General features: G+C 46.7%; 1 protein-coding gene across 4 annotated transcripts in view; it reads right to left on the minus strand.

Annotated features, from left to right (window-relative positions):
• Window positions 1-25337, minus strand: part of septin10 (septin 10) — a 119468-nt gene that overhangs the window by 82358 nt on the left and 11773 nt on the right. For all 4 annotated transcript variants that reach the window (XR_011935189.1, XR_011935188.1, XM_072476709.1 and 1 more), the window contains exon 2: window positions 14906-15020. Coding sequence is in view for 2 of the 4 variants with exons in the window: in XM_072476709.1 (XP_072332810.1) it covers window positions 14906-15020 (115 nt within the window). In the remaining 2 variants the exon portion in view is untranslated. The remainder of the gene's footprint in view (window positions 1-14905; window positions 15021-25337) is intronic.

Below are 25337 nucleotides of genomic sequence, written 5' to 3' on the forward strand. Positions count from 1 at the left end.
ACATCACACATGCTCAGTCTTATTCCAGTGGAGACACTCAGTGAGTACAGACACAGGGTTGATTGAACATCACACCCACCACGTGGATTGTAGCAGACTGGTTTGTCAGTCTGAGAAGCTATAGCAGGATTAACAGTAGCGTCGAATCGGTAGTTTAGTCGGGCAGCATGGTCGGCACGGGCTTGGAGGGCCGAAGGGCCTGTTCCTGTGCTGTACTTTTCTTTGTTCTTTCAATCCTAGTAGGAGAATTATTAACAGTTTAATAAATGTGTTAAAGCCATCTCCAAGTCTGAACCTTCCTTTGTCAGAGTGCACATCAAGGAAGCAGCTTATGCTAAGTCAAGAGCATAACAAAACATGGTTCCAGGAGTGAACTGTTTCAATCCATATAGTTAAAACTCAGCAAACAGTGACTACCAGCAAAAGCAGCCAGGCAAGATGATGTTCGAGATTCCGGTTCCACAGCAGCTCAGGTACCAAGGCAATCTCAAACGGTCGTTGGTTCAGGCAGAGATTCGAGATCTACCTGGTCGCGTCTGACCTAGATGGCGTGGCGGATGCACAGAAAATAAAGCTTCTACATACCATTGCGGGTCCAGAAGCAGCTGAAATCTTCCAGACCTTCAAATACTCAAAGGGGCAAAACAAGAGCGATTTCCAGGCAGTTTGGACAAATTCCAAGAATTCTGTGAGGAGCATGTAAAAGAGGCGCCAAAACTCACCGCGAGGTAGGCTTGCAGCAACTAACGGCAGTTTTGAATTGCAGCCATCTTGGAAAAGGTGCTGCACATGCGCAGTTGCGCGAAGGGCGCACAGAACGGGAAGGTCCGTTTACACATGCGCAATTGAGAACAAGGCCCCAAGTAACGGAACAGCGATCTGCGCATGCGCAATCGCTTCCTACGCACTACGTCACACGCTTAATGACGTCAGAGGCCCCGGACCACGCCCACTTAGAGACGAAATGTCCCAAAACACGGAAAAAAAATTTAAAGCCTCAAAACCAGATTCTTTCACCTGGAACGACAGCACAATGCCTGAAATTCGACCTGTAGCTGAAAGTAACCTCCGCAGAACCCTGCAACAAGCAGTTAGCACCGCCCAAAGAGATGATACAGTCCTTGAAGGCTATGACCCGCCTTGAATTCTTCTTTGGACATCGTGAGCCCAATGCCAGCTCCGACACAAAACGTGATGATATGGTCTTGGAAGACAACGACTCAGACGAACCTTTCACCTTGGGAGGTGGCTACCTCAGTACCAAATCCGAACCGCAACTAGACGTGTTGCACACTGATGACTCAGATGACAAGTTCTTCGGATTCGGGAATCTTCAGCCCAGCATATACGACATCCCGACTCGTGAGTGCAGGATTATGTTGCGGCCTGGCACCAAGGGACAGAAAGCGGTACAAGCCCACAGAGAGCGGCCTGCTGCCATACAGAGTGGTCCATGCACCACGAAGGGTCCCCGACTCCACACAGAGAGTGGGCCACTCATCACGAAGGGTCCCAGCCACAGCGAGACAACTGCACGTCTCCACACAAGAAGTGACTCCAGTGACAAGCCTCCACAGCGAGCTCGTGGACAGCCTCCACGATAGAAGCAACGCAAGACTCCAAAGCGCAGTCCTTGCATGAACAAGAAGTGATGACAGTGTCCACAGAGAGACCAATGCACGATTCCACACAAGGAACGCTGCAAGACTCCAGAGGGAGAGACACAAGCCTCCACAGAGAGCTCATGGACTGCGTCCACGATAGAAGCAATGCAAGACTCCAAAGCGCAGTCCTTGCATGAATAAGACCATGAGGATCTAGCAACCTCCTCTGAGCAACCAGCAGCAGACAATGCAAGTCTGCCACACTCAAGTGAACAACAGAAAGACTACGACAGTCTACCACGCTCCAGTGAACAAGAAGACTCTGACAGTCTACCCGGCTCAAGTGAACGACAAGAACACACTGAGGCTCTGCCCACTGTATGTGTGACCAGTGACGATGGCATTCCACTTCTCATACCAGATGTGCAACGTGACAGACCTCAGCTAGAATGTACAGAGGCACTCGACAATCACAGTGAGACTACTGGTGACTCCGGTGACACCATGTTACTTCAAACCTCACTCGCTCGAGCCTCTCCACAAGCAAATGCATTCCTGACTGTTTTGACCCCGGATGGGGAGCATCACGAAACTTCAGAAGATTAAAGTGAACCTAAAATGACTCCGGACAGGGAGCATCAAGAAACCAAAGCTGATTCAGGTGCACCAGAAAGGGCTCCAGACAGGAGCATCGACAAGCCAAAATTGACTCAGGTGAAACAGACCAGACTCCAGGAGGGGAGCATCGACAAGCCAAAGCTGATTCAAGTAAGCCGGACATGACTCCAGACGGGGAGCGCCGCAAACTGTGACGGCATGCTCAAGGAGATAGCAGATGCCACGCTCAAGGAGATAGCAGATGCCACAAAGCACGCTAACACGAGTAACTGTGTGAAGGACTCGTATTATCCACAGAGTGTGGTCCTTGAGCGCAGCAAACACAACAAAAAACCAACACAACAACATCAAAGACAATAGCAAGAAGCGTACCAAAGGCAACAACAACATTGACAACAAAAACAACACCAATGGAACTACGACTGGTACGACATGGTACAACTCTGCAAATGAGGGACACTGTTACTGCTCAGCTCAGTACAATGACATGCCATGGCAGGATGATGCATCTTATCAATTCACGTTTGCTGCACTACCAACAGGCAACCTGGCTTTCAGAACAGCTGCCATCAAGAATTACCACCACAAGCATCGAAAGAAAAAAAAAAAAGTCCAAATCAGGCAACAAAGTGATTTGACCACTTCTTGGTTCCTTCAGCACAGGGACACTGATGGAGTTTACAATGCAATGCCACCATCAACATCACCAACTCACCAACCAAACAAGAAAGCCATTCAACCATAATAATTAATGAACTTTGGACTCATGCATATGATTTGGACTTGTTGTTTAATGATCACTGTTATCATAACTTGTACAGAGTATCACTCATCTACCTAGTTTGTTCAATTTTCTTTAACACTGTACAGAAAATATGTAACATGAAAAAAAAAGGGGGGGATGTGGTGATATACATCACTAAGTTCACAAAGGGTTAATGTACATACACTACACCTAGCTAGACACTAGAGGGAACACCACAGACATGACACACAGACAGTCAACCAATAGGTCAGTAAGATAGGACACGACCAATGGGCATTCACGATACACACAAGAGGTGACACTACCACAGGGGGGCATTACACCAACCCATATAAAAGAACACATCACACATGCTCAGTCTCTTTCCAGTGGAGACACACATCACACCCACCACGTGGATTGTAGCAGACTGGTTTGTCAGTCTGAGTAGCTATAGCAGGATTAACAGTAGCGTCGAATCCAAGTAGGAGAATTGTTAACAGTTTAATAAATGTGTTAAAGCTATCTCCAAGTCTGAACCTTCCTTTGTCAGAGGGCACATCAAGGAAGCAGCTTATGCTACATCAAGAGCATAACAAAACAATTCCTTCTTGAAATTACACAACGTTTTGGTCTCAACTACTTTCTGTTGTAGCCACTTCCATAGTTTCACCACTCTCTGGGTGAAGAAATTTCTCCTCACCTCAGTCCTAAAAGGTTTACCCCTTATCCTCAAACTATGACACCTAGTTCTGGACTCCCCCACCATCGGGAACATTATTTCTGAATCTACGCTGTCTAATCCTGTTAGAATTTTCTAAGTTTCCATGGGATCCTCTCTCACTCTTCTAGACTCCAATGAATATAATCCTAACTGACTTAGTCTCTTCTCACATGACAGTCCTGCCATCCCATGAATCAGCCTGGTAAACCTTTGCTGCACTCCCTCCACAGCAAGAACATCTTCCCTCAGATAAGGACACCAAAACTACACACAATACTCAGATGTGGCCTCATCAATGCCCTGTACAATTGCAGTAAAACATCTCTATTCTTATTCTCAAATCCTCTCGCTATGAAGGAAAACCTACCATTTGCCTCCTTTACTGCCTGCTGTACATGTGCGCTTACTTTCAGCAACTATCGCACGAGGACATCAAGGTCTCGCGGAGTATCCACCTCTCTCAACTTACACTCATTCAAATAATAATCCATCTTCCTATTTTTGCTACTGAAGTGGATAACCTCACATTCATCCACATTATACTGCATATACTGCATCTGCCATGCATCGGACCACTCACTCAGCCTGTCCAAATCCTGCCTGAAACATCTCTGCATCCTCCTCACAACTCACTCTCCCACTCAACTTTGTATCATCTGTAAATCTGGAGATAATACATTTAGTTCCCTCGTCCAAATCATTAATATATAATGTGAACAGTTGGGGTCTTAGTACCGATCCCTGCGATATACTACTAGTCACTGCCTGTCAATCAGAAAAAGACCCATTTATCATTTATTCCAACATTTTGCTTCCTGTCTGCTAACCACCGTTCCATCTATCTCAAGACACTACCTGTAATCCCATGCACTTTTAACTTTATATATTAATCTGTTATGTGAGACCTTGTTGAAAGCCTTCTGGAAGTCCAAATTAATAACATCAACAATTCTCCCTGCTCAACTCTACTAGTTACATAGTCAAAGAATTCTAGTAGATTTGTCAAGCAGGATTTTCCTTTCGTAAATTCATGCTGACTTTGTCTGATTACACCACTGTTTTCCAAATGCTGTGCTATGAAATCCTTGATAATGGACTTCAGCAACTTCCCTACTACTGACATTAGGCTCACCTGGTCTATATCACAAGATGCCTTATCCAACCTCTTATCAAGCTTAGTTATGCCGACATAAAGATATGTTACGTATGTCCTTGACCATCCAACAAAGTCCAATGAAAAACCTAATGTAACATGATTCACATTGTTCTGTACTAGCTAAGGCAAAATGTGGGGAACTTCCCTTAACTAGTGTAACTTTTCATATCTTATATTGCTATTTCCTATCCATATCATCCAACCCTCTTTCAACACTACTCCTTCTGCATACTTCCTGGAAAATAAACCACTCCCAAGCTACTCCCAAATTACCTACTTTTTGGCCTCCTATTCATCATAATACTGCAAGTGTCGATTTGCTCAACAATTTTCTCACTTCCACTTAGATATCCCTGCCAACAGCAAGACCTTTATTCTCTCCCATCCTGGTTGAACCCCCAAAATTGCTCCCGTCTTTGCTCCCTCAAGTCCAAGATGCACAGACTTGCGTTTATCTAACATGTAAGTGATATAATCATTTATCAAGGGCTGAAATGAATGGATGGGAAGTGAGAGATCCAACAAAATGAAGACAGTCTTCGAAAGACAGACTATGTTATCACATTTGTACGGAAAAATGTGAGAATTTACAACTGAAACACATCTTTCTGGTATTGACTAATTAAAGTGAAATTTACTTTTTTTGCAATATTATACATCTTTCACCTGTTAATGTTTCGATTATTTTGATTTTAGCTGGATTGTCACAAGTAATTGTTTTAACAGTGAAATCTTGTCCATTGGTTTTCTTTCCATTGGCTTCATGGAGATTTCCTTTCTTTAAAAATGGTAATTAGTCTCTACGAGAATTGCAACACTGGATTATTACGTTGAGCTTCTTGGGTTTTTGGAACGGTGTTCGTCTAAGTGGAGAATATTCCATCGCACTCCAGACTTGCACCTTGTGGATGATCGAAAGACTTTGGGAAGTCAGGAGCTGAGCCACTCACCAAAGAATTCCAAGCCACTGACCTGCTTTTGAAGCCACAGTATCTTTCTGGCTGGTCAATTTCAAGTTCAATTTCTGGTCAATGGTAACCCCCAAGATATTGACAGTGTGTGTGGGGGGTCAGCAATGGTTATGCCATTGTACGTCAAGAGAAGGTGGTTAGATTCTCTCTTGTTGAAGATGGTCATTGCCTGGCACAAATACTACTTGCAATTTATCAGCCTGGTCTTGCTGCATATGGATACGCAGTACTTCAGAATCTGAAGAGTGACAAATGATAGATACCAAATACTGTGCAATCATCAACCAACATTCCTACTCCGGACCTGATGTTGGAGGGAACGTCACTGATGAAGCAGCTGAAGATGGATCAGTCTAGGCAACTAGCCTGAGAATTCCTGCAGCTACGTCCTTGGGTTGAGAAATTTGCCCTCCAGCAACTACAACCCATCTTCCTTTGTGCAAGGTAGTACGGGTCCAGCCACTGGAGGGCAATCCTCCAATTCAATTTTGCTTGGACTCAAAATGCCACACTTGATGTCAAGGTGCAGTAAATCTCACCTCATACTTTCCCCATATTTGGACCAAAGTTGTAATGAAGTCCGGAACAGAATGTTCCTTGCAGAAACCAAATTGAAGAGCATATTTTGCTGTGTAAACATCGCCAAATAACACTAATATAGAATGTGGGTAGGCAATGTAAATGAAACAACACCATTTTAAAGAGAGTTCAGGAACAGAGAGATCTGGAAGTGCAATACAAATCTTGAGGATGGCAGGCCTCGAGAAGACTAGTTAATAAAAAGCATATGGGATCCTTGGCTTTATTAAGAGATATCAAAACAAAAAGCAAGGCAGTTATGCTATATCTTTCCAACACTCAAAGGAAAAAACATTTGAACAGATATGGGGAAGGCCAGGGGCGTAGAACTAGTTGGAAAGCTCTACCAAAAAGCATAATAGGACAAATGGCTTATTTCTGCGGAATCATTGGACAAAATCTCAAGTAATTATGGGCATTAAAAAAAAATCTAATGGAATACTGGCTTATATATCAAAGTTGGAGCAGTTTAGGGTTCCAAACTATAGGAAGGATGTTAAGGCAAACAGGAGTACAGAACAGTTTCACGAGAGAAAATAAAAATACAATGAAAAACTTAGAAAGTGGAGCTGTTAAAATAGAAGATATTTGATGCAAGTATTTAAACTTAGTGCAGAATGTAACAGAATGAAACAGATAGCTTCTAGTAATTCAGGAGACTAAAGGTTGAGGAATAGGGATCAAGGCAGATAGTTTGAATGGAAAAGACAAGCTTGAAGGACAGGGCAAGACTAGTTACAGCAAGCACAGAAAAGTTCGGAGAAGTACCAAGATTTTGAAACTAGGGTAGGTAGGAGGGGGAAAGAGGGTGACAGGGAGGGTCAGGACTAAAATTAGAAGATGAGGAAGGTAGCAACAGAAGGAACTGTATGGATCTTGCAAATAATCCACAACCTCTTCACATGGGTAGAGAAGTGAGGGTCGTGGTGAGAGAAAGATGTTAAAAGTTTGTTATGGAGAAATGGTTGCTTCCTTTTACTTTGAGAAGGAGGATGAGCACAAAGAGAATTTAGCCTACCACTAAACCACTAGTTCCTTGGCATGGTTGAGCCAGACATTGCAAGTGCGACAAATGACAACCAGTCTTTTCAGCATATATTGTCTTGTAGCCCTCAGACTTGAGAGCAAAGGTGGGGATGGTAAACTTGGTAATAATAATCTTTATTATTATTAACATTGCAGTGTTAATGGCTTACATTAACACTGCAATGAAGTTACTGTGAAAATCCCCTAGTTGCCACACTCTGGCATCTGCTCGAGTCCACTGAGGGAGAATTCAGAATGTCCAATTCACCTAACAAGCACATCTTTCAGGACTTATGGGAGGAAACCGGAGCACCCGGAGGAAACCCACGCAGACTCCGCACAGACAGTGACCCAAGCTGGGAATCGAACATGGGACCCTGTCGCTGTGAAGCAACAGCGCTCACCACTACGCTACCATGCCGCCCACGAGTTAACTGACCCCCCTTAACTGAGTTAAGGGGAACAAGACTGTTAAAGATAGAGATGAAGCAGTAATTGAGCACATCAACAGCAGCAGAAGAATGACTGAGGTAGAGAGATGTTTAAGTGAATATGTAAGGGAGCTGGGAAGATTCCCTCACCCCACCCAGCCACTAAAGGGGGTTATGCTGGGAAGTTAAAAGAATGATGGTGGTAAAAGAAGCGGTTAGAAAGAGTCCTACGTGTAATCTCAACCTTAAAAATGAAATCAAGGGAGGCTGAAGAGGTGGTCTTAGGTATAAATTACAGAGTTTAAGCAAAGGGTGAGATTGAGCAAGGAAAGGTATCTGGAGACAAAATATAAGGGGAGTCAAATGCAGATTGAAGTCACTGAAAATGAGTTTCTTCATGAAGAGGTGAGCAAGTCATAGAATTAGATTATCATAGAATTTACAGTGCAGGAGGCCATTCGGCCCATCGAGTCTGCACCGGCTCTTGGAAAGAGCACCCTACCCAAGGTCAACACCTCCACCCTATCCCCATAACCCAGTAATCCCACCCAACACTAAGGGCAATTTTGGACACTAAGGGCAATTTATCATGGCCAATCCACCTAACCTGCACATCTTTGAAGTCAGCATGGAAGGACAACGCTTAATGATTATTTTATGTGAAAGGTAGAAAGGATGGAAGGTGGTGAGGTATTCATACGAGGTGAAAATGCCCGACAAGTAAGGAGAGGAGGTCATGATAGGACATAATGACTTATCCTGGCATTTTGTGAGGGCAAGTGGTGGGTTTTGCAGCAAGGCTTCAATGGGTAGAATGGGGGAAAGAACCAAGGGTAAGGGCTGAGTGTTGATCAATGATCAGCTGGTGAGGGTATCAGTGAAAGAGGCACAAAGACTAGGGAGTGAACTACATGGGTTTAACTCTCAAGAGGCAAGCTGGTGTTTAGGAGTGGAAAATGAGCAAACAAAAATTAAACAAATTAGTTTCAAAATTAAAATCAGTTTCATAATAGAATCATGGAAATTTAGGGTCGCCACTTGGTCCATTGTGTCCAGGCCAGCTGAAAAGGTATTATCCAGTCTTATTTCAAATCCCAACCCATATCTGCAGCAATGTGAATATCCAAGTACTTTATAAATGCAGAGTTCTGCTTCTACCACCCTTTCAGTCACAGAATTTCAGACCATCATCACCACTACCACCCCTCGAGGTGAAAACATTCCTCAACTCCATCTTCTGCCAATTACTTTAAATCTATGCCACCTGATTATTGGCCTCTTGTGCCAAGGGATAAGATTCCCTTATCCATCCTATCTAGACCCCTCAATTTTATACACCTCAATTAAATTTCCTTGTCAGTTTCCTCTGCTCCAAAAGAAAACAACACCAGTGAATCCAGTCTTTCCTCATTACAAAAAATCTCCAATCGTAGCAACACCCTCGTACTAGAACCTGAGGGCACAGCCTCAGACTGAAGGGACGACCCTTTAAAAATAAGATGAGAAGGAATTTCTTCAGCCTGAGGGTGGTGAATCTGTGGAACTCTTTGCCACAGAAGGCTTTTAGGGCAAATCACAGTGTGTCTTTAAGCACAGAGATAGATAGGTCCTTGATTAATAAGGGGATCAGGGGCTATGGGGAGAATGCAGAATGGGGATGAGAAACATATCAGCCATGATTGAATGGTGGAGCAGACTCGATGGGCCGAATGGCCCAATTCTGCTCCTATGTCTTGTGGTCTTATGACCGCTTACACCCGCTCAAGTAAGCTTATATCTTTCCTACAACAAGGTGACCAGAACTGTAAGCAGTGGCCAAACCACAATTGTGCACAGTTCTCCTGCTCTTGTACTCTATGCCTCAAATTAATAAAAGGAAAGTATCCTCTCTGCCTTCTTAACAACCTTATCTATTGTCCTGCCACCTTCATTCACATAAAGGTACTTCTGTTCCTCTCCACCTCTCAATGTCAATTTCTGACCTAAAAGTCAGCCCATAAAGGAACATTATTTACTAAAATGCACTGGAGCGATCCTCATGTAGTCCAGCAGGACACATGAAGGAATGTACTTAACAAGTGCTGGCATAATTTCTGTACCTCACCAAAGTGGGCATTCCTTCCATAGTGTTACGAATAAAGAGACTATTCCACCATGGAGCATCAAACCCAGGACTGATGCAGTCCACCAGTATTAACTTTGCAAGCAAAAATCGCAGCTGTTTTCCCACTGTTCCAGCAAGGTTGCATTCTTACCACTACCCAACATTCAAGGTCACCTACACCCTTAAGAATACGAATCAGATGTGGGCATTACGGACTTGGATTGAACAGGCCTTTCATTTGCATCCTTAATTCATGCAGTATATTTACCCAGCAAACCATTAGGAGTTCAAGCATGTACAATAATGAATTATAATGGGGACAGTCAATATATTGCTGGCTGCTATTACAACACTCATGAGTATAAAGAATTGCAGAACATTGTCATATAACCATAAAACTCCTGACTGTCAATGGTAAATGCTGCTGTTTTATTGACCACATTACGATCCAAATTTTAAAAAGATGATACATTGGGACAAGAGGGCAGATCGAGGACAATTATACTGGATGAAGCGTTAAGGCATAATTCTCCTGAATAACTGGGGATCAACTGGGTATATAATGGCAGGTGGAAATTACTTCTGTGCCTGAGGCCACTCATGTCGTTACTCACATGTACTTTTATACTTCAAGTGCTTTTTTTAAAAAAAAGAGTAATATCTTGTGCAAAGTGGAAAACTGTAGATCAGTATGAAATGCTAACAGAACAGTAGGCTATATCCCCATGCCGGCGTCAAAACAGTGCAGTTTCACACCAGATCCCGGCGTCAAAACAGCGAGTTTCACACCAGAAAAACTGGCGTGAAAGGACCACTAATTCCTAGCCCTGCAAGGGGCTAAGCAAAGACCTGGAGTAGATCTAGCAGCTTTTGCTGCAGATACGGGCCCCCGCACTTCCAGGTTGGAGGCCGCGTATGCGCACAGCGGTGCCTCCAGCGGTCGGGCTGTGCTCCATGGCGGACTCTGACCACAGAGCTTGACCCAAAAATTACACCCCCCAATCGGCCGCGGCCCGACCCTCAATGCCCGCACAAGCATTTACCAGCTGCCTATAAGGCCCCCTCTCCCTCCGATCGGCCCGCCCCCGACCAGGACGGCCGCGGGCTGAGTCCGCAGCCACCACCCGAGTATCCCGACCGACTGGAGCACATCAGATCCACGGTCAGGACTTCGGTAGGTCGGAGGCGGAGAATGGCGGAGCAGGCCTCTGGCAATGGCCCCAGGTAGGTCCAAGGCGACGCAAGGAGTACGCCGTTTTTCAGGGCCCGCAGAATCGGGGAACTGGCACCGGTCCCAATTTCTTGCGGGAAGATGGATTCTCTGCCCCTGCGCTGGCCACGATTTCGGCGTCGGGGTGCAGAGAATCCACCTCAGGTGATTTTCAAACTTTATTTCTCCCAGCACCCACGACTTTTGTGACCCATTCTGGCCGGCCGGCCTTTGTGACCCACGCCATGTTCGCTTACCTTTAATGCTAAAGGGGAACCTGCTTGGTCCTCATGATCTCACTTGAAATCAGGATCAAAAGGAGGAGAGGGCAATGCACATATCACGTGCAGAGGTCAGCCAGTTCCTTTGTGCCGCCTTCATCTTTATGAAAACGGAAAACCCAACCTCGCACATGTAGGCCGTTATGAAGGGCAATAGCAACAAAATGCGTGTTTTACTCAGCACTGGACACTCCTGGTAGATGCTACACCAGAATGCTGACGGCTCTTGGGCTTTTGGCTTGTTTTTAATGTGGTATTACATGTCAGCTACAGCAGCATAGTTTTTTTAATTTGGAGTCAGCTCCAAGTTAATAACTGACTCTGGGGTCTCAAACTCAAATGAATTTTTCGCCAAACACTTCTCTTTCAAAATCTGAAATTTCTCCCTTCATTTGCCAGTACTTCCCTGCAAGAACACACGTGGGCTTTTCATCCTTATTTGCATAATTGACAAAACCATACCTCAAGAAATCATCTTTATACTGCTTTGCTCCCAAAGTTTCTTCTTTATAGACTGTTAACCAGAGGCCTTGCAGCTAACACGAGCACTGTTCTGTCCTGCCCTCTCCTAAGCAGCTCTCTCTAGCAGATTCTGTTATAAGAAACTCTCCAATGGGTAAATTGCCTTTTTGAGTCTCTGGCCATCTCTGACTTTAAAAAAAAAATTCATCTTCACAGTTCACTTGCCTTGCTTGCTAGCAGCTGGAAAATGGAAGTAACACTGCTCCATGATTTGGCATCAAAGGAACGTACCTTGACGTCAAGTGTGCGTGCAGGGCACGTGACCCGCTCACTGCTGACACTTCTGGCTGGAACACTCCATATGCCTCATTTACTTTCATTTTAAAGGCGGCAGTGGCCGCCATTTTCAACATAAAAGCTGGTAGCGGTCGTTAGGTGCTTCTCCCACGATCGGGCACACCGCACGAACGACGTGACCTTGTTTTGTGACACCCGTGAGTCGCGATCTGCACTTTGAGAAATCCTGTTCTAGAATACAGTTTGTAGCCTAAAGAACAAGATTCAAACTACAATTTGCATGGTCAACTGACCCATTAAACCTCTGTATTTAATGGCACATTACTTCTGCAATTATAGCATTATTTTCCTTCCAGTAATCAACACAGTCTTACTGAAAGTTAAGATATTGGGGGTTGCAGCAAGTTTATCAATATTTAAGGTGTGCGCATACACACGAGTTGCATTAACGCAAAGAGCTGTCCATCTCCACCCAACCCAGTAAATAGAGCATTATTTTGGTATATGGTCCTTTTGTCCAGAGAGATTTTTTTTAAAAGATCAAAGAATTTAGGATATTTATGTCAAGATTGACACTTCTCATGATCAATTTTTCATGGTACAGCTGCACAATTTACAAAGCAAACAAAGACAATAACTATTTTGTTATTCACAATTATTTACATGTTTCAACAAATAAATCAATACTTTTTAAAAAAATAAATGTAGTGTACCCAATTCATTTTTTCCAAGTACGGGGCAATTTAGTGTGGCCAATCCACCTACCCTGTACATCTTTGGGTTGTGGGGGTGAAACCCACGCAAACACGGGGAGAATGTGCAAACTCCACACGGTCAGTGACCCAGAGCCGGGGTCGAACCTGGGACCTCAGCGCCATGAGGCAGCAATACTAACCACTGCGCCACGGTGTTGCCCAATAAATCAATACTAATCTATTTTGGGCAAGACTGTATTCATTGCCCACCTTGATAAAATCCTATGGATAAAGAGTCAAATTACATCATGTGGAACTGGAATCACATGTAGGTCAGACCTGCCAAAGGTGGCAAATTCCTTCCCTGAAGAACAAGAATAAACCAGATACATTTCAGTAATAATTTGGCACCATATAGTCATCTTCTAGTTCCAATCCACAAAATGAACACATCTATTGAATTGAATTCCACAATTTTACATGGTGGGATTTGAACAATTATTCTGAGTTTGTAAGCCAGTAACATAACTAGCAATCCAGTATCATAATTACTACCAATCCAGTATCATAATTACTAAGTTATGATGAGCCAAGATATGTACTTTAAACACTGCTCTGGATCAACATATAACATGGAACTTTTTCTTTAAAAATTATTTTCCAATGTGAGAATAGATTCAATATTTTATATTGCAAAATGTTCCACATCAGTAAAAGGTCTGGCATTAGCCACAAACACAACCAAAGATTTACTGCTGTCATCATTCTGGTGTTCATTGTCAAATGTGCCTATGTTTGCAGGTTTGGGGTACAGGTATCACATTCACAATATGATCATGTGACATCGACTTGAAAGAAAAGAGGCAATAGCTAGTACAAATAATACTAGTTGCCCAAACATAGCATACTGTTGTGGAGTCTGCTATTCGGTAATGCAAAAATCAGTCATAATCAACTCTCCTTCATTCTATGTAGTGAGAACAGAATCTATTTCAAACTTAACCAACGTGGGAACTTTTCCTTTGCACACCAGATAGAGCTTCTGTTGCTGTTCAAACATAGCACCTTAAAGCTATACAGTGAAATTGCAATGAGTCAAACTTGGATGACACACCGGTTATGTCAAATTCTCACAGAACTATGTCAGTGATAAGCCTAAACTCTGCACTGGTGACTCTGGATTGGTTGTACATGTCCAAGCTTGCCATGTGACTGAAAAGACCAATCAGAGTCAATTTAGATCACACAAGAGCTTGAAATCATGGCACACTGGACAAGCCATCATTTGACACGGAGATCTCCTGGTGAAAGGTCATGCAAGTATGACTAAACCTGTGAGAAAGTTAAAAGAGATGAAGTTGTTACAGCAAGTAAAACATGTAGATAAAGCAGATATCGCAAAGCTATGGGAGATTCCACCATTGAGTTTATTCACCATCATGAAACACAAGGCAAACACCTTGGAACAGACTGACATGCATGAATTCCTCCTGCAAGGAAGAAGATGAAAATGGCTGTCCATCCAAAAGTTGAAGAAGCTCTGCTAATGTGGTTCAAGGCAGCCCAAGCAGAGAACATTTCCACCTTCAGTCCAATCCTTTTACAAGGTCGGGCCATTGTAAGGTATGAGAAATTGAATAAAAGACTTTTTCACACATTTATTGCTTTACTTGGTTTTCATTTGCGTTTGAATCTATTGTCTTTGGCATAGACCACATTTGGAGGCCTAATGTAGACATATAAAAATTACAGAGATGTATTCATGTGGGAATGAGGCCTCCTCGGCTATCATACAACTTTACTTAACAAGAACTTGTGGGTGAATCCCCTTGGATTCGACTCATCAGATTACACTATAAATGATGCCAAAGTCCAGAGGCTGGATGTAAGATTTCCCCCACCAAAGTAAATACATTTCTGTATCTGTCCAATCATTTAAACACCTTCATTTGATCACCATTCACCCAACTAGAGAGTTAGAATAAAATAATCAAGTACTTACCAACACAAAGAATATTAAAGCAAAATCCCTGGGAGGTAGATTTGTTAACTAGTTGATCTGGTAAACTGTCAAATCCAACGTGGCCTGACAAGGAAAGTGGGCGGACACTTTCACCCTGCAAAAGAAAACAATAGCTAATCGACAATTAAAATATTCTTATAGCTTCCAACTGTTTCCTAACATAGTGGAATCACATACAAATATCTATTGTCAGTAGTAATTCCATCACAGACTAAACTTCCCTGAATATTGCCTATAATATTTTACTGTGTAACTAGATACAAAGCAAAAAATGCAAAAATGAACCAAATGAAGTCCGCCATTGTAAGAGTTTCTTTCATGGAATTTCCTCACCCTATCAGCTTCTATAAGTTCCTTCACTTAAATCAGAAAAACTCAAGTGTTGTTAATATCTAACATCTTTAACCCTTCTTCTCATAAAGAGATCAACAGCTCCAATAAAAGGATCAATTAATCCCCAAACAGTTCTACATAGCCACCATCCAATCAGCACGAGAGAGTGGTGGAGGCGGGGGTTAGACTTGTCAATTTAAAACTTCTGAGATCTCGGAATGTCTCGGTCCTACTGTCATCGCAGAAATTAGTATTCAGAAGTCAAGGCAACACCACAGAAGGAAGCCATTCAGGCCATCACACCTGCAAAACTTTCACTACCATTTTACATGCACCAAAACCTCCATGTAGCCACAGCTGAGAAAATGACACCAATGTAACTGGAAAGTGTGTTTTTAAGCCAGTATCCAAGATTCAATCTGCAATGATGGGTCTTTACATCATCTTCTGTAATGTTATGTCTAACCCCTGCCTTCAGCCGAACATAAATGTTGAGCTAATTTGCATGTTATAATGGTAAAAGCAAATTATTGCGGATGTTGGAATCTGAAACACAAACAGAAAATGCTGGACAATCTTAGCAGGTCTGACAACATCTGTGGAGAGTGAACGGAGCTAACGTTTCGAGTCAAAGTCATCCAGACTGGAAACATTAGCTCTGTTCTCTTTCCACACATGCTGTCAGACCTGCTGAGATTGTTCAGCATTTTCTGTTGTTGTTATATTGATACTTACACTCTTTTTATTAGAACTACATTTGCAATCTTCCATTATGATATGACTTTTCAATAATGTTTAATTTGTCATATATAAAGTAGAGCAGTAATGTTTTAACATGAGCATATAGAAATGTGCAATTAGGAAAACAATGCACTTGAATGGTTTCAAAAGGAAATTGGATGGGGATTAAACTAAACTCAGGCAACTATGGACAGAGCACAGGAAACCAGATCAGTTGGGTTACTCCACAGGAAGCTGGCATGGACTTGGGGCCAAATGGTCTCTTTTGTGGCATAATGACTATGATTTGTAAAGAAAAAATTGTTAACTGATATGCTCATGGGCACCAAAATACTGATTGGCCAATTAGGAAAATAAATAAATGTGGACTTTTCTTGATGGCCCAGTTGGTATACAGACGATAGCTAATCTGCGGCACATCACTTCAATGTGCAGTACTCTTGCCTGAGTTTGTGAGCTGAACATGGAGCATGAAAGCATGAAATGAATTTTTGCACTGTTGCTCCTTTTGTATGATGGATTAAACAAAGTCTTTGACTGTCTGTCTGGATATAAAGGATCATATAGTACCATCAGCTCCTGCACAGAAATCATTCAACGGAATGGATTGTAAATTATACTATATGCAATTCAGCAAAAACAATGGCCGCAATTCTTTGGTCCGGCGCCAAAACGGGAGTACTTTACTCTGGCGCTGGTTCAGAGACCCGATTCACGGGTCCTGGGGGAGTCCCGGCGTCGACCCGGCACCGCGGGATCCGCGCATGCGCAATTGGGCCGGCGCCAACAAGCACATGCGCAGTGGCCTTCTTCCCTGTGCCGGCCTCGATGCCAAATGGCACAGGGATCCGGGGGCCGGCGCGGAGGAAAGGAGGCCCCCCGACAGAGAGGCCAGCCCGCCGATCAGGCCACTACGGAGGCACTCCCCGGGGTTAGACAACCCCCCCCCCCCCCCGCCACATGCCGCCCCCGGACCCTTCAACTCCGAGGTCCCACCGGTCCAGAGCATGTTAGAACGGTGCCGGCGGGACTCAGATTTTTTTGGACGGCCGCTCGGCCCATCCAGGCTGGAGAATGGCGGCGCCGCCGGAGGATCGCCGCTACAGCCGTTTGCGGCGATTCTCTGTGCGGCCCGGTGCCATGTGCGCCTGCCCGTTTTTTCACGGGCGGGAGAATGGCGTCCCGGTGTGGCCCGATTCGCGCGGGCCCAAGCCGATTCTCCAGCCCGGCGGGGGGTTCAGAGAATCGCGCCCAATGAGTTTGAAATGCAGATTAGGGGCTGGTTTAGCACAGGGCTAAATAGCTGACTTTTAAAGCAGACCAAGGCAGGCCAGCAGCGTGGGTTCAATTCCCGTACCAGCCTGCCCGAACAGGCGCCGAAATGTGGCGACTAGGGGCTTTTCACAGTAACTTCATTTGAAGCCTACTTGTGACAGTAAGCGATTTACATTTAATTTCATTTTCAGCAGGCGGGCTGCAGAAGGACTTGGACAATCTAGGAGAGTGGGCAAAGAAGTGGCAGATGGGGAAAAGTGTGAGGTTATGCACTTTGGAAGGAGAAATGGAGGCATAGACCATTTTCTAAATGAGAAGCACAAAGGGACTTGGGCGTCCATGTGTACGATTCTCTTAAGGTTAACGTGCAGGTTCAGTCAGCAGTTAGGAAGGCAAATATAATGTTAGCATTCATGTCGAAAGGACTAGAATACAAGACCAGGAATGTACTTCTGAGGCTATGTAAAGCTCTGGACAGACCCCATTTGGAGTATTGTGAGCAGTTTTGAGCCCCATATCGGAGGATGAGCTGGCCTTGGAAAGGGTCCAGAGGAGGTTCACAAGAATGATCGCTGGAATGAAGAGCTTTTCCTATGAAGAATGGTTGAGTACTCTGGGTCTGTACTCATTGGAGTTTAGAAAGACATGGGGGGATCTTATTGAAACTTACAGGATACTGCGAGGATAGAGTGGGCCTGGAGAGGGTGTTTCCACTTGTAGGAAAACCATGTGGCACAGTGGTTAGCACTGGGACTGCGGCGCTGAGGACCCGGGTTCGAATCCCGGCCCTGGGTCACTGTCCGTGTGGAGTTTGCACATTCTCCCCATGCCTGCGTGGGTTTCACCCCCACAACTCAAAGGTGTGCAGGTTAGGTGGATTGGCCACGCTAAATTGCCCCTTAATTGGAAAAATAAAATAATTGGGTACACTAAATTTATATTTAAAAAATCAATAGAGTTCTTGAGGTATGGGTTTATAAATTGTGCCACAGCAAATCAGGATGCAAAGTTTGTGTGCATTATATGCATGGAAATTCTGGCAAATTAAAGATTAAAACTCTCAAAAGTTCAAAGGGATTTCAAAACTAAGCATGGTGAGTTCGAGGACAAACCTCTTGATTTTTTTTCAACGGATGCAGTGAGATATTAAACCAGCCGAAGTGCTTATCAGAAATTGAATAACAAAGCAATTGAGACTGTGAGGACCAAGCAGGCCCACCTGTCACATTAAAAAGGTAAGAGAAAATGGTGCGTTGAGATGTTCCGGTGGCGTGGGTTGCAAAGGTCGGCCAGCGTGGGTCTTGAAGGTAGGCCGGCTTGGCTCCCAGAGGATGGTCAGTTGGTAAAATTGGGTCCTGGGAAAAAAAGTTTGAAAAACACTGGTGCAATTCACTACCACATGACAGCCCAAAGTATTTTTTAAAATAATAAATTTAGAGTACCCAACTATTGTTTTTCCCAATTAAGGGGCAATTTAGCATGGCCAATCCATCTAACCTGCACATCTTTTGAGTTGTGGGGGTGAAACCCACGCAGACACAGGGAGAATGTGCAAACTCCACACAGACAGTGACCCAGGGCCGTGATCAAACCTGGGTCCTCAGCACGGTAGGCAGCAGTGTTAACCACTGCGCCACCCTTTAAAATTAATTTTGATACAAAGTTTAAAACTACAACGTTTCAAGTCACTACTATAATGTAGGAAGTATAGCAGCAAAGTTGTACAAACTCCCACAAATAGATAAATATTGGCCAGGACACCAGGGATAACTCCCCACCTCTTCTTCAAAATAGTGCCATAGGATCTTTGCATCTACCCGAGAAGGTAGACGGAGCCTTGATTTAACTTCACACCTGAAAGACAACACCTCCAGCAATACAATACTCCCTCAGTATTGCACTGGGGGGTCAGCCTAAATTTGTGTGTTCAAGTCCCAGGGTGGGGTTTGAACCCACAATCTTTTGACTCAGGTGAGAGTGCTTCTGACAAAGCCACAGATTACACCTTTTGTTCAGCATATAATCCCCATCCAGTTCAGATCAGAAGCTTTTTTAATACAACTATCAGCATCAGCATGGGGGAATGACACTAACTGCATTGCCCATTTGGAGAGTCAATATAGATACAATGGACTGAATGAAATGAAAATCGTTTATTGTCACAAGTAGGCTTCAATGAAGTTACTGTGAAAAGCCCCTAGTCGCCACATTCCGGCGCCTCTGGTACGGGAATTGAACAGGGCTGCTGGCCTGCCTTGGTCTGCTTTAAAAGCCAGCAGCCTCCTTGCATACTGTAACAATTCTGTGATTCTAGTTTATTGAATTTTTAGTGTACTTTATTAACCTAAGGGAACTGTACCTTAGTGACAAGGAGGTGTGATACACAGATCAGTACTAAATTTATTAGCTTCTACAACTATTTATTTTAAATACAGGATTGTTTTATTTGATTTATAGATAAGGATTTTAAATTTGCACTAAGGGAGGTGAAGTCAACAGATGAGGAAGGGACATCTTGGAGTAAGATGGGCAGCAGAGGTAGGAGGTAGTCAGTCGAGAGCTGGATCAATTGGACTTACACATCAGAAAGAGACTTAAGCAAGGAATGATGGATGCATATGGTGGTAATGTACATTCCAGAGTCACAATGATGAACAGATTATGGATTGGTTGAGGTTAGCAATTTTTTTTTAAAAACAGGGTAATTAAGTTATGATAAGCGGAAAGGCAGAAGGGAATTAGTATCCAAGGAGAGATATTGTTATTCTCAAAAAACTGGCCCAAAAGTAGAGCGACTGGTCAAGAGTTGAAACAGTTTCCTGAAGGTGGACGAAGGGTTGGTAGAAGGGCTGGGGGCCCTGATTGGGTTGGAAGAAATAGCAGAAGGGCTGAAGGCCATGCAAGTCGGGTAAAGCCCCAGGACCAGAAGGGTACCCAGTGGAGTTTTATAAAATGTTGTCTGGGATACTGGGTTCACTGCTGATGAGGACAATTAATGAGGCAAGGGAGAGAAGGGTGCTTCCCCTGACGATGTCACAGGCCACTATCTCTATTTTTAAAAAAAAAAAATTTTATTAAGGTTTTCACAGAATATCAATAACAAAATGAAAAAGGAACCCAACAGGGTTAAATACAAAACAGTCAAAAAACAACCCTCCATACCACCTTCCCCCCTGTACATAAATAATAAATTAACACCCCAACTTAACACAAAGCCAACATAGCAAATATATACACCCCCTCAGATCCCCCAGTGTAAATAAACATAAATAAAGTAACCCCCCCCCCCCCCCCCCCCCGCCCGAGTTGCTGCTGCCATTGACCAATGTCTACCGTTCTGCCAGGAAGTCCAAGAACGGTTGCCACCGCCTGAAGAACCCTTGTACCGACCCTCTCAAGGTGAATTTCACCATCTCCAACTTAATAATCCCTGCCATATCGTTGATCCATGATTCCACGCTTGGGGGCCTCACGTCCTTCCAGTGAAGAAGAATCTCCGCCGGGCTACCAGGGACGCAAAGGCCAGAATACCAGCCTCTTTCACCTCCTGCACTCCCGGCTCCTCTGCCACCGCTCCTCTGCCACCCCAAATATTGCGAGCCCCCAGCCCGGTTTGACCCTGGATCCTACCACCCTCGACACGGTCCTCGCTACGCCCTTCCAAAATTCCTCCAGCACAGGGCATGCCCAGAACATGTGGGTGTGGTTTGCTGGGCTCCCTGAGCACCTAACACACCTGCCCTCACCCCCAAAAATACCGGCTCATCCTTGACCCGGTCATGTGTGCCCTGTGCAGCACCTTAAACTGTATGGGGCTGAGCCTCGCGGAAGAAGATGAAGAGTTCACCCTCCCTAGGGCATCTGCCCACGTCCCTTCCTCGATTTCCTCTCCCAACTCCTCCTCCCACTTACCTTTCACCTCCACCTCCTGGCATCACCTGGTAAGTTTGAGATCTTCCCCACTCCCGGCCACTCCCAACCCCCCCTCGCCACCCCCACCCCCACACAACCCTACAAGCACCCTGTCCTGTACTGTGCGTGGCAGCAGCCGCGGGAATTCCACCACCTGCCAAATGCCCTAACCTGTAAGTACCTGAAGGTGTTCCGGGGGGGGGGGGGGCGCGGGCATACTTCTCCTTCAACTCACACAGGTCTCCCAACCTTCGTATCCCTGCCCTGTGCCACCCTGAAAACCCTCCATCTGTCCTCCCTGGGACAACCGGTGGTACCCCCGTACTGGGGTCCACACCGAGGCCCCAACTTCCCCAGTGCTGCTTCCACCGCCCCCAGATTTTGAGGGCAGCCGCCACTACGGGCTCGTGGTATACCTCCTTGGAGGGAGCGGCAGCGGCACCGTTGCCAGCGCCCCCAGACTCATACCCACAAAGGACGCCGTCTCCAGCCTCTTCCATGCAGCCCCCTCCCCCTCCATCAACCACTTGCGCTCCATCGTCGCATTGGCGGCCCAGTAGTACCCACAGAGGTTGGGCAGCACCAGCCCCCCCCCCCCCCACCCCCACCCCACCCCCGCCCATCTCTACCCCGCTCCAGGAACACCCTTCTCATCCTTGGAGTCCCTCACGCCCACACAAACCCCATTGTGCTCCTGTAGACCCGCTTAAAAAGGCCTTCGGGATAATCACGGGGAGGCACTGGAACAGGAACAAAAACCTTGGGAGCACCGTCATTTTGACTGACTGCGGCAACACTTCCCACCTCTTGAACTCCTCCTCCATTTGCTCCACCAGCCTTGTGAAATTAAGCCTATGCAGGGCCCCCCAGCTCCTGGCCACTTGGACCCCCAAATACCTGAAGCTCCTCTCCGCCCTTTTTAGTGGGAGCTCGCCAATCCCCCTCTCCTGGTCCCCTGGGTGAACCACGAACAGCTCGCTCTTCCCCATGTTGAGCTTATACCCAGAGAAATTTCCGAATTCCCTGAGGATCCTTATTACCTCCAGGCATTCCCCCCATCGGGTCCGCCACATATAACTGCAAGTCGTCCGCGTAGAGCAACACCCTATGCTCCTCCCTATCCCGCACCAACCCCCCCCCCCCCCCCCAGTCCCTCGACTCTCTCAGTGCCATAGCTAGGGGTTCAATCGCCAGTGCGAAGAGCAGAGGGGACAGGGGACACCCCTGCCTCGTCCCTTGGTGGAACCGAAAGTACTCGGACCTCCACCTGTTCGTGGCCACACTCGCCATCGGGACCTCATACAACAGCCTAACCCACCTGACAAACCCCTCCCCAAACCCGAACCTCTTCAGCACCTCCCACAGGTACCCCCACTCTACCCTATCGAAGGCTTTCTCAGCGTCCATCGCCACTACTATCTCCGCCTCCCCCTCCCTCGCCGGCATCATGATAACGTTCAAAAGCCTCCGCACATTCGCATTCAACGGTCTCCCCTTCACAAACCCCGCCTCGTCTTCATGGATGACCTGCGGCACACAATCCTTAATCCTCGTGACTAAGACCTTCGCCAGCACCTTGGCATCTACGTTTAGCAACGAAATCGGCCTGCAAGACCCACACTGCAGGGGATCCTTGTCCCGCTTCAGGATCAAGGAGATCAGTGCCCGGGACATCGTCGGGGCCAAAGCCCCCCCCCCCCTCCCTTGCCTCATTAAAGGTCCTAACTAACAACGGGCCCAACAGGTCCAGAAATTTTTGCTAGAATTCGACCGGGAAAATGGTCCGACGCCGGTGCCTTCCCCACCTGCATGCTCCCTATCCCTTTGGTCAGCTTCTCCAGCCCAATTGGGGCCCCCAATCCCGCCACCAGTCCCTCCTCCACCTTCAGAAACCTCAATTGATCCAGAAAGCTGCCCATCCCTCCCTCCTCCAGTGGGAGCTCGGACCGATACAATTCCTCAAAAACGTCCCTGAAGACCCCATTGATGCCATCCCCACTCCGCATCACACTCCCTCCCCTGTCCTTAACTCCCCCAAACTCCCTAGCTATGTCCCATTTCCGAAGCTGATGGGCCAGCATCCGGCTTGCCTTTTCCCCATACTTGTAGACTGCCCCCTGGGCCTTCCTCCACTGCACCTCCGCCTTCCTGGTGGTCACCAGGTCGAATTCAGCCTGGAGGCTGCCTCAACAGTCCTTACTCAGGCACCTCCGCATACCTCTTGTCGACCCTCACCATCTCCCCCACCAGCCTCTCCCTCTGCTCCCTCCTCTCCTTGTGGGCCCTAATGGAGATCAGCTCTTCCCTAACCACCGCCTTCAGCGCCTCCCATACCATCCCCACTCGGACCTCCCAGTTATCGTTGGCCTCCCGGTACACCTCTATGCTTCCTCGGACCCGCTCACTCACCTCCTCGGCCGCCAACAGCCCCACCTCCAAACGCCACAATGGGCACTGGTCCCTCTCCTCCCCCAGCTCTGAGTCCACCCAATGCGGGGCATGATCCGAAATGGCTATCGCCGCGTACTCAGTATTCTCTACTCTCGCTGTCAGCGCCCTACTCAAAATGAAAAAGTCGATTCGAGAATAAGCCTTATGGACATGTGAGAAGAATGAAAATTCCCTAGCCCCCGGCCTTGCAAATCTCCAAGGGTCCACCCCTCCCATCTGGTCCATAAACCCCCTCAGCACCTTAGCCGCCGCCGGCTTCCTACCCGTCCTAGACCTGGAGCGATCCAGTGCCGGATCCAACACCATGTTAAAGTCTCCCCCCATTATCAGGCCCCCCACTTCCATATCTGGGATCCAACCCAACATGCGCCGCATAAAACCCGCATCGTCCCAGTTCAGGGCATACAAATTGACCAGTACCACCCTCTCTCCCTGCAGCTTACCACTAACCATTACGTACCTACCGCCATTGTCTGCCGCAATGCTCGACGCCTCGAACGACACCTTCTTTCCCACCAAGATCACCACCCCTCGATTTTTGGCATCCAGCCCCGAATGAAACACCTGACCTACCCACCCTTTCCTCAATCTTACGTGGTCTGCCACCTGGAGCATGACCACATCCACCTTCAGCCCCTTCAGGTGCGCAAACACGCGGGTCCGCTTGACCGGCCCGTTCAGTCCCCTTACATTCCAGGTTATCAGCCGGATCAGGAGGCTACCCGCGCCCCTCCCCCGCTGACTTGCCATAACCCCTCCTTGGCCAGCCACGCGCCCGCACCCCACGGCGGGACACGCCCTCACCCCACGGCAGGAGACCCCCGTCTCGACCCCCCCCCCCCACTCGCTCCAGCTCCCCCTTGACCATGGCAGCAGCAACTTGATTTCTCTCCCCCCCCCCAAGATCCCTTCTAGCTGCTTTACTCCCCCCATTGCACTTACGCAAGTCAGCTGACACCTGCTGACCCCAGCCACTCTCGCCTCTCCTCACATTGTGTGACACACCCTCCTCTTCCACTCCCCATCCGCAGGCTCTCCACCTCCCCCTTCCATTCCAAGCGCAGGAAACAACCCTCGCTTCCCCGCCCCAGCCCCGCCCCCTCCAGTCTTCAGCGTGGGAAAAAGCCCGCGCTTACCAACTACCCGGCCCCGCCACCTCTGATGCAGCTCCTTTTACAGGCCCAGTCCCCTCCCCCGCGGGGCCCCATCACACTGCCGGCCACCCATCCCTGTTCCATTTGCTTACCCCCCTCCAAGAGCCCCCCCGACCAACCCAACCAAAACAGTGCCCAACCCGCCCTAACAACCCTCACCAAACCAGAAAGAAAAAAAAAAACAAGAGCAAAGGATCCCCCCTCAAAAAGTAACATATCAACCACAATCCCCAAACGCCCATCCCGACCCTCAATCTGTGTCCAACGTCTCGGCCTGAACAAAGGCCCACGCCTCCTCCGGAGACTCAAAATAATGGTGCCAGTCCTTGTAGGTAACCCACAGTCGCACCGGCTGCAACATGCCAAACTTCACCCCCTTCCTGTGCAGCACCACCTTCGCTTGATTGTACCCGGCCCTCCTCTTAGCCACCTCCACACTCCAGTCCGGATATATCCGAACCTCCGCGTTCTCCCACCTGCTGCTCCTCTCCTTCTTGGCCCACCTGAGCACACGCCCGATCAGCGAACCGATGAAACTGCACCAG

This window comes from Scyliorhinus torazame, chromosome 15 (genome assembly GCF_047496885.1).
Source record: "Scyliorhinus torazame isolate Kashiwa2021f chromosome 15, sScyTor2.1, whole genome shotgun sequence".
NCBI classification, from domain to species: domain Eukaryota; kingdom Metazoa; phylum Chordata; class Chondrichthyes; order Carcharhiniformes; family Scyliorhinidae; genus Scyliorhinus; species Scyliorhinus torazame.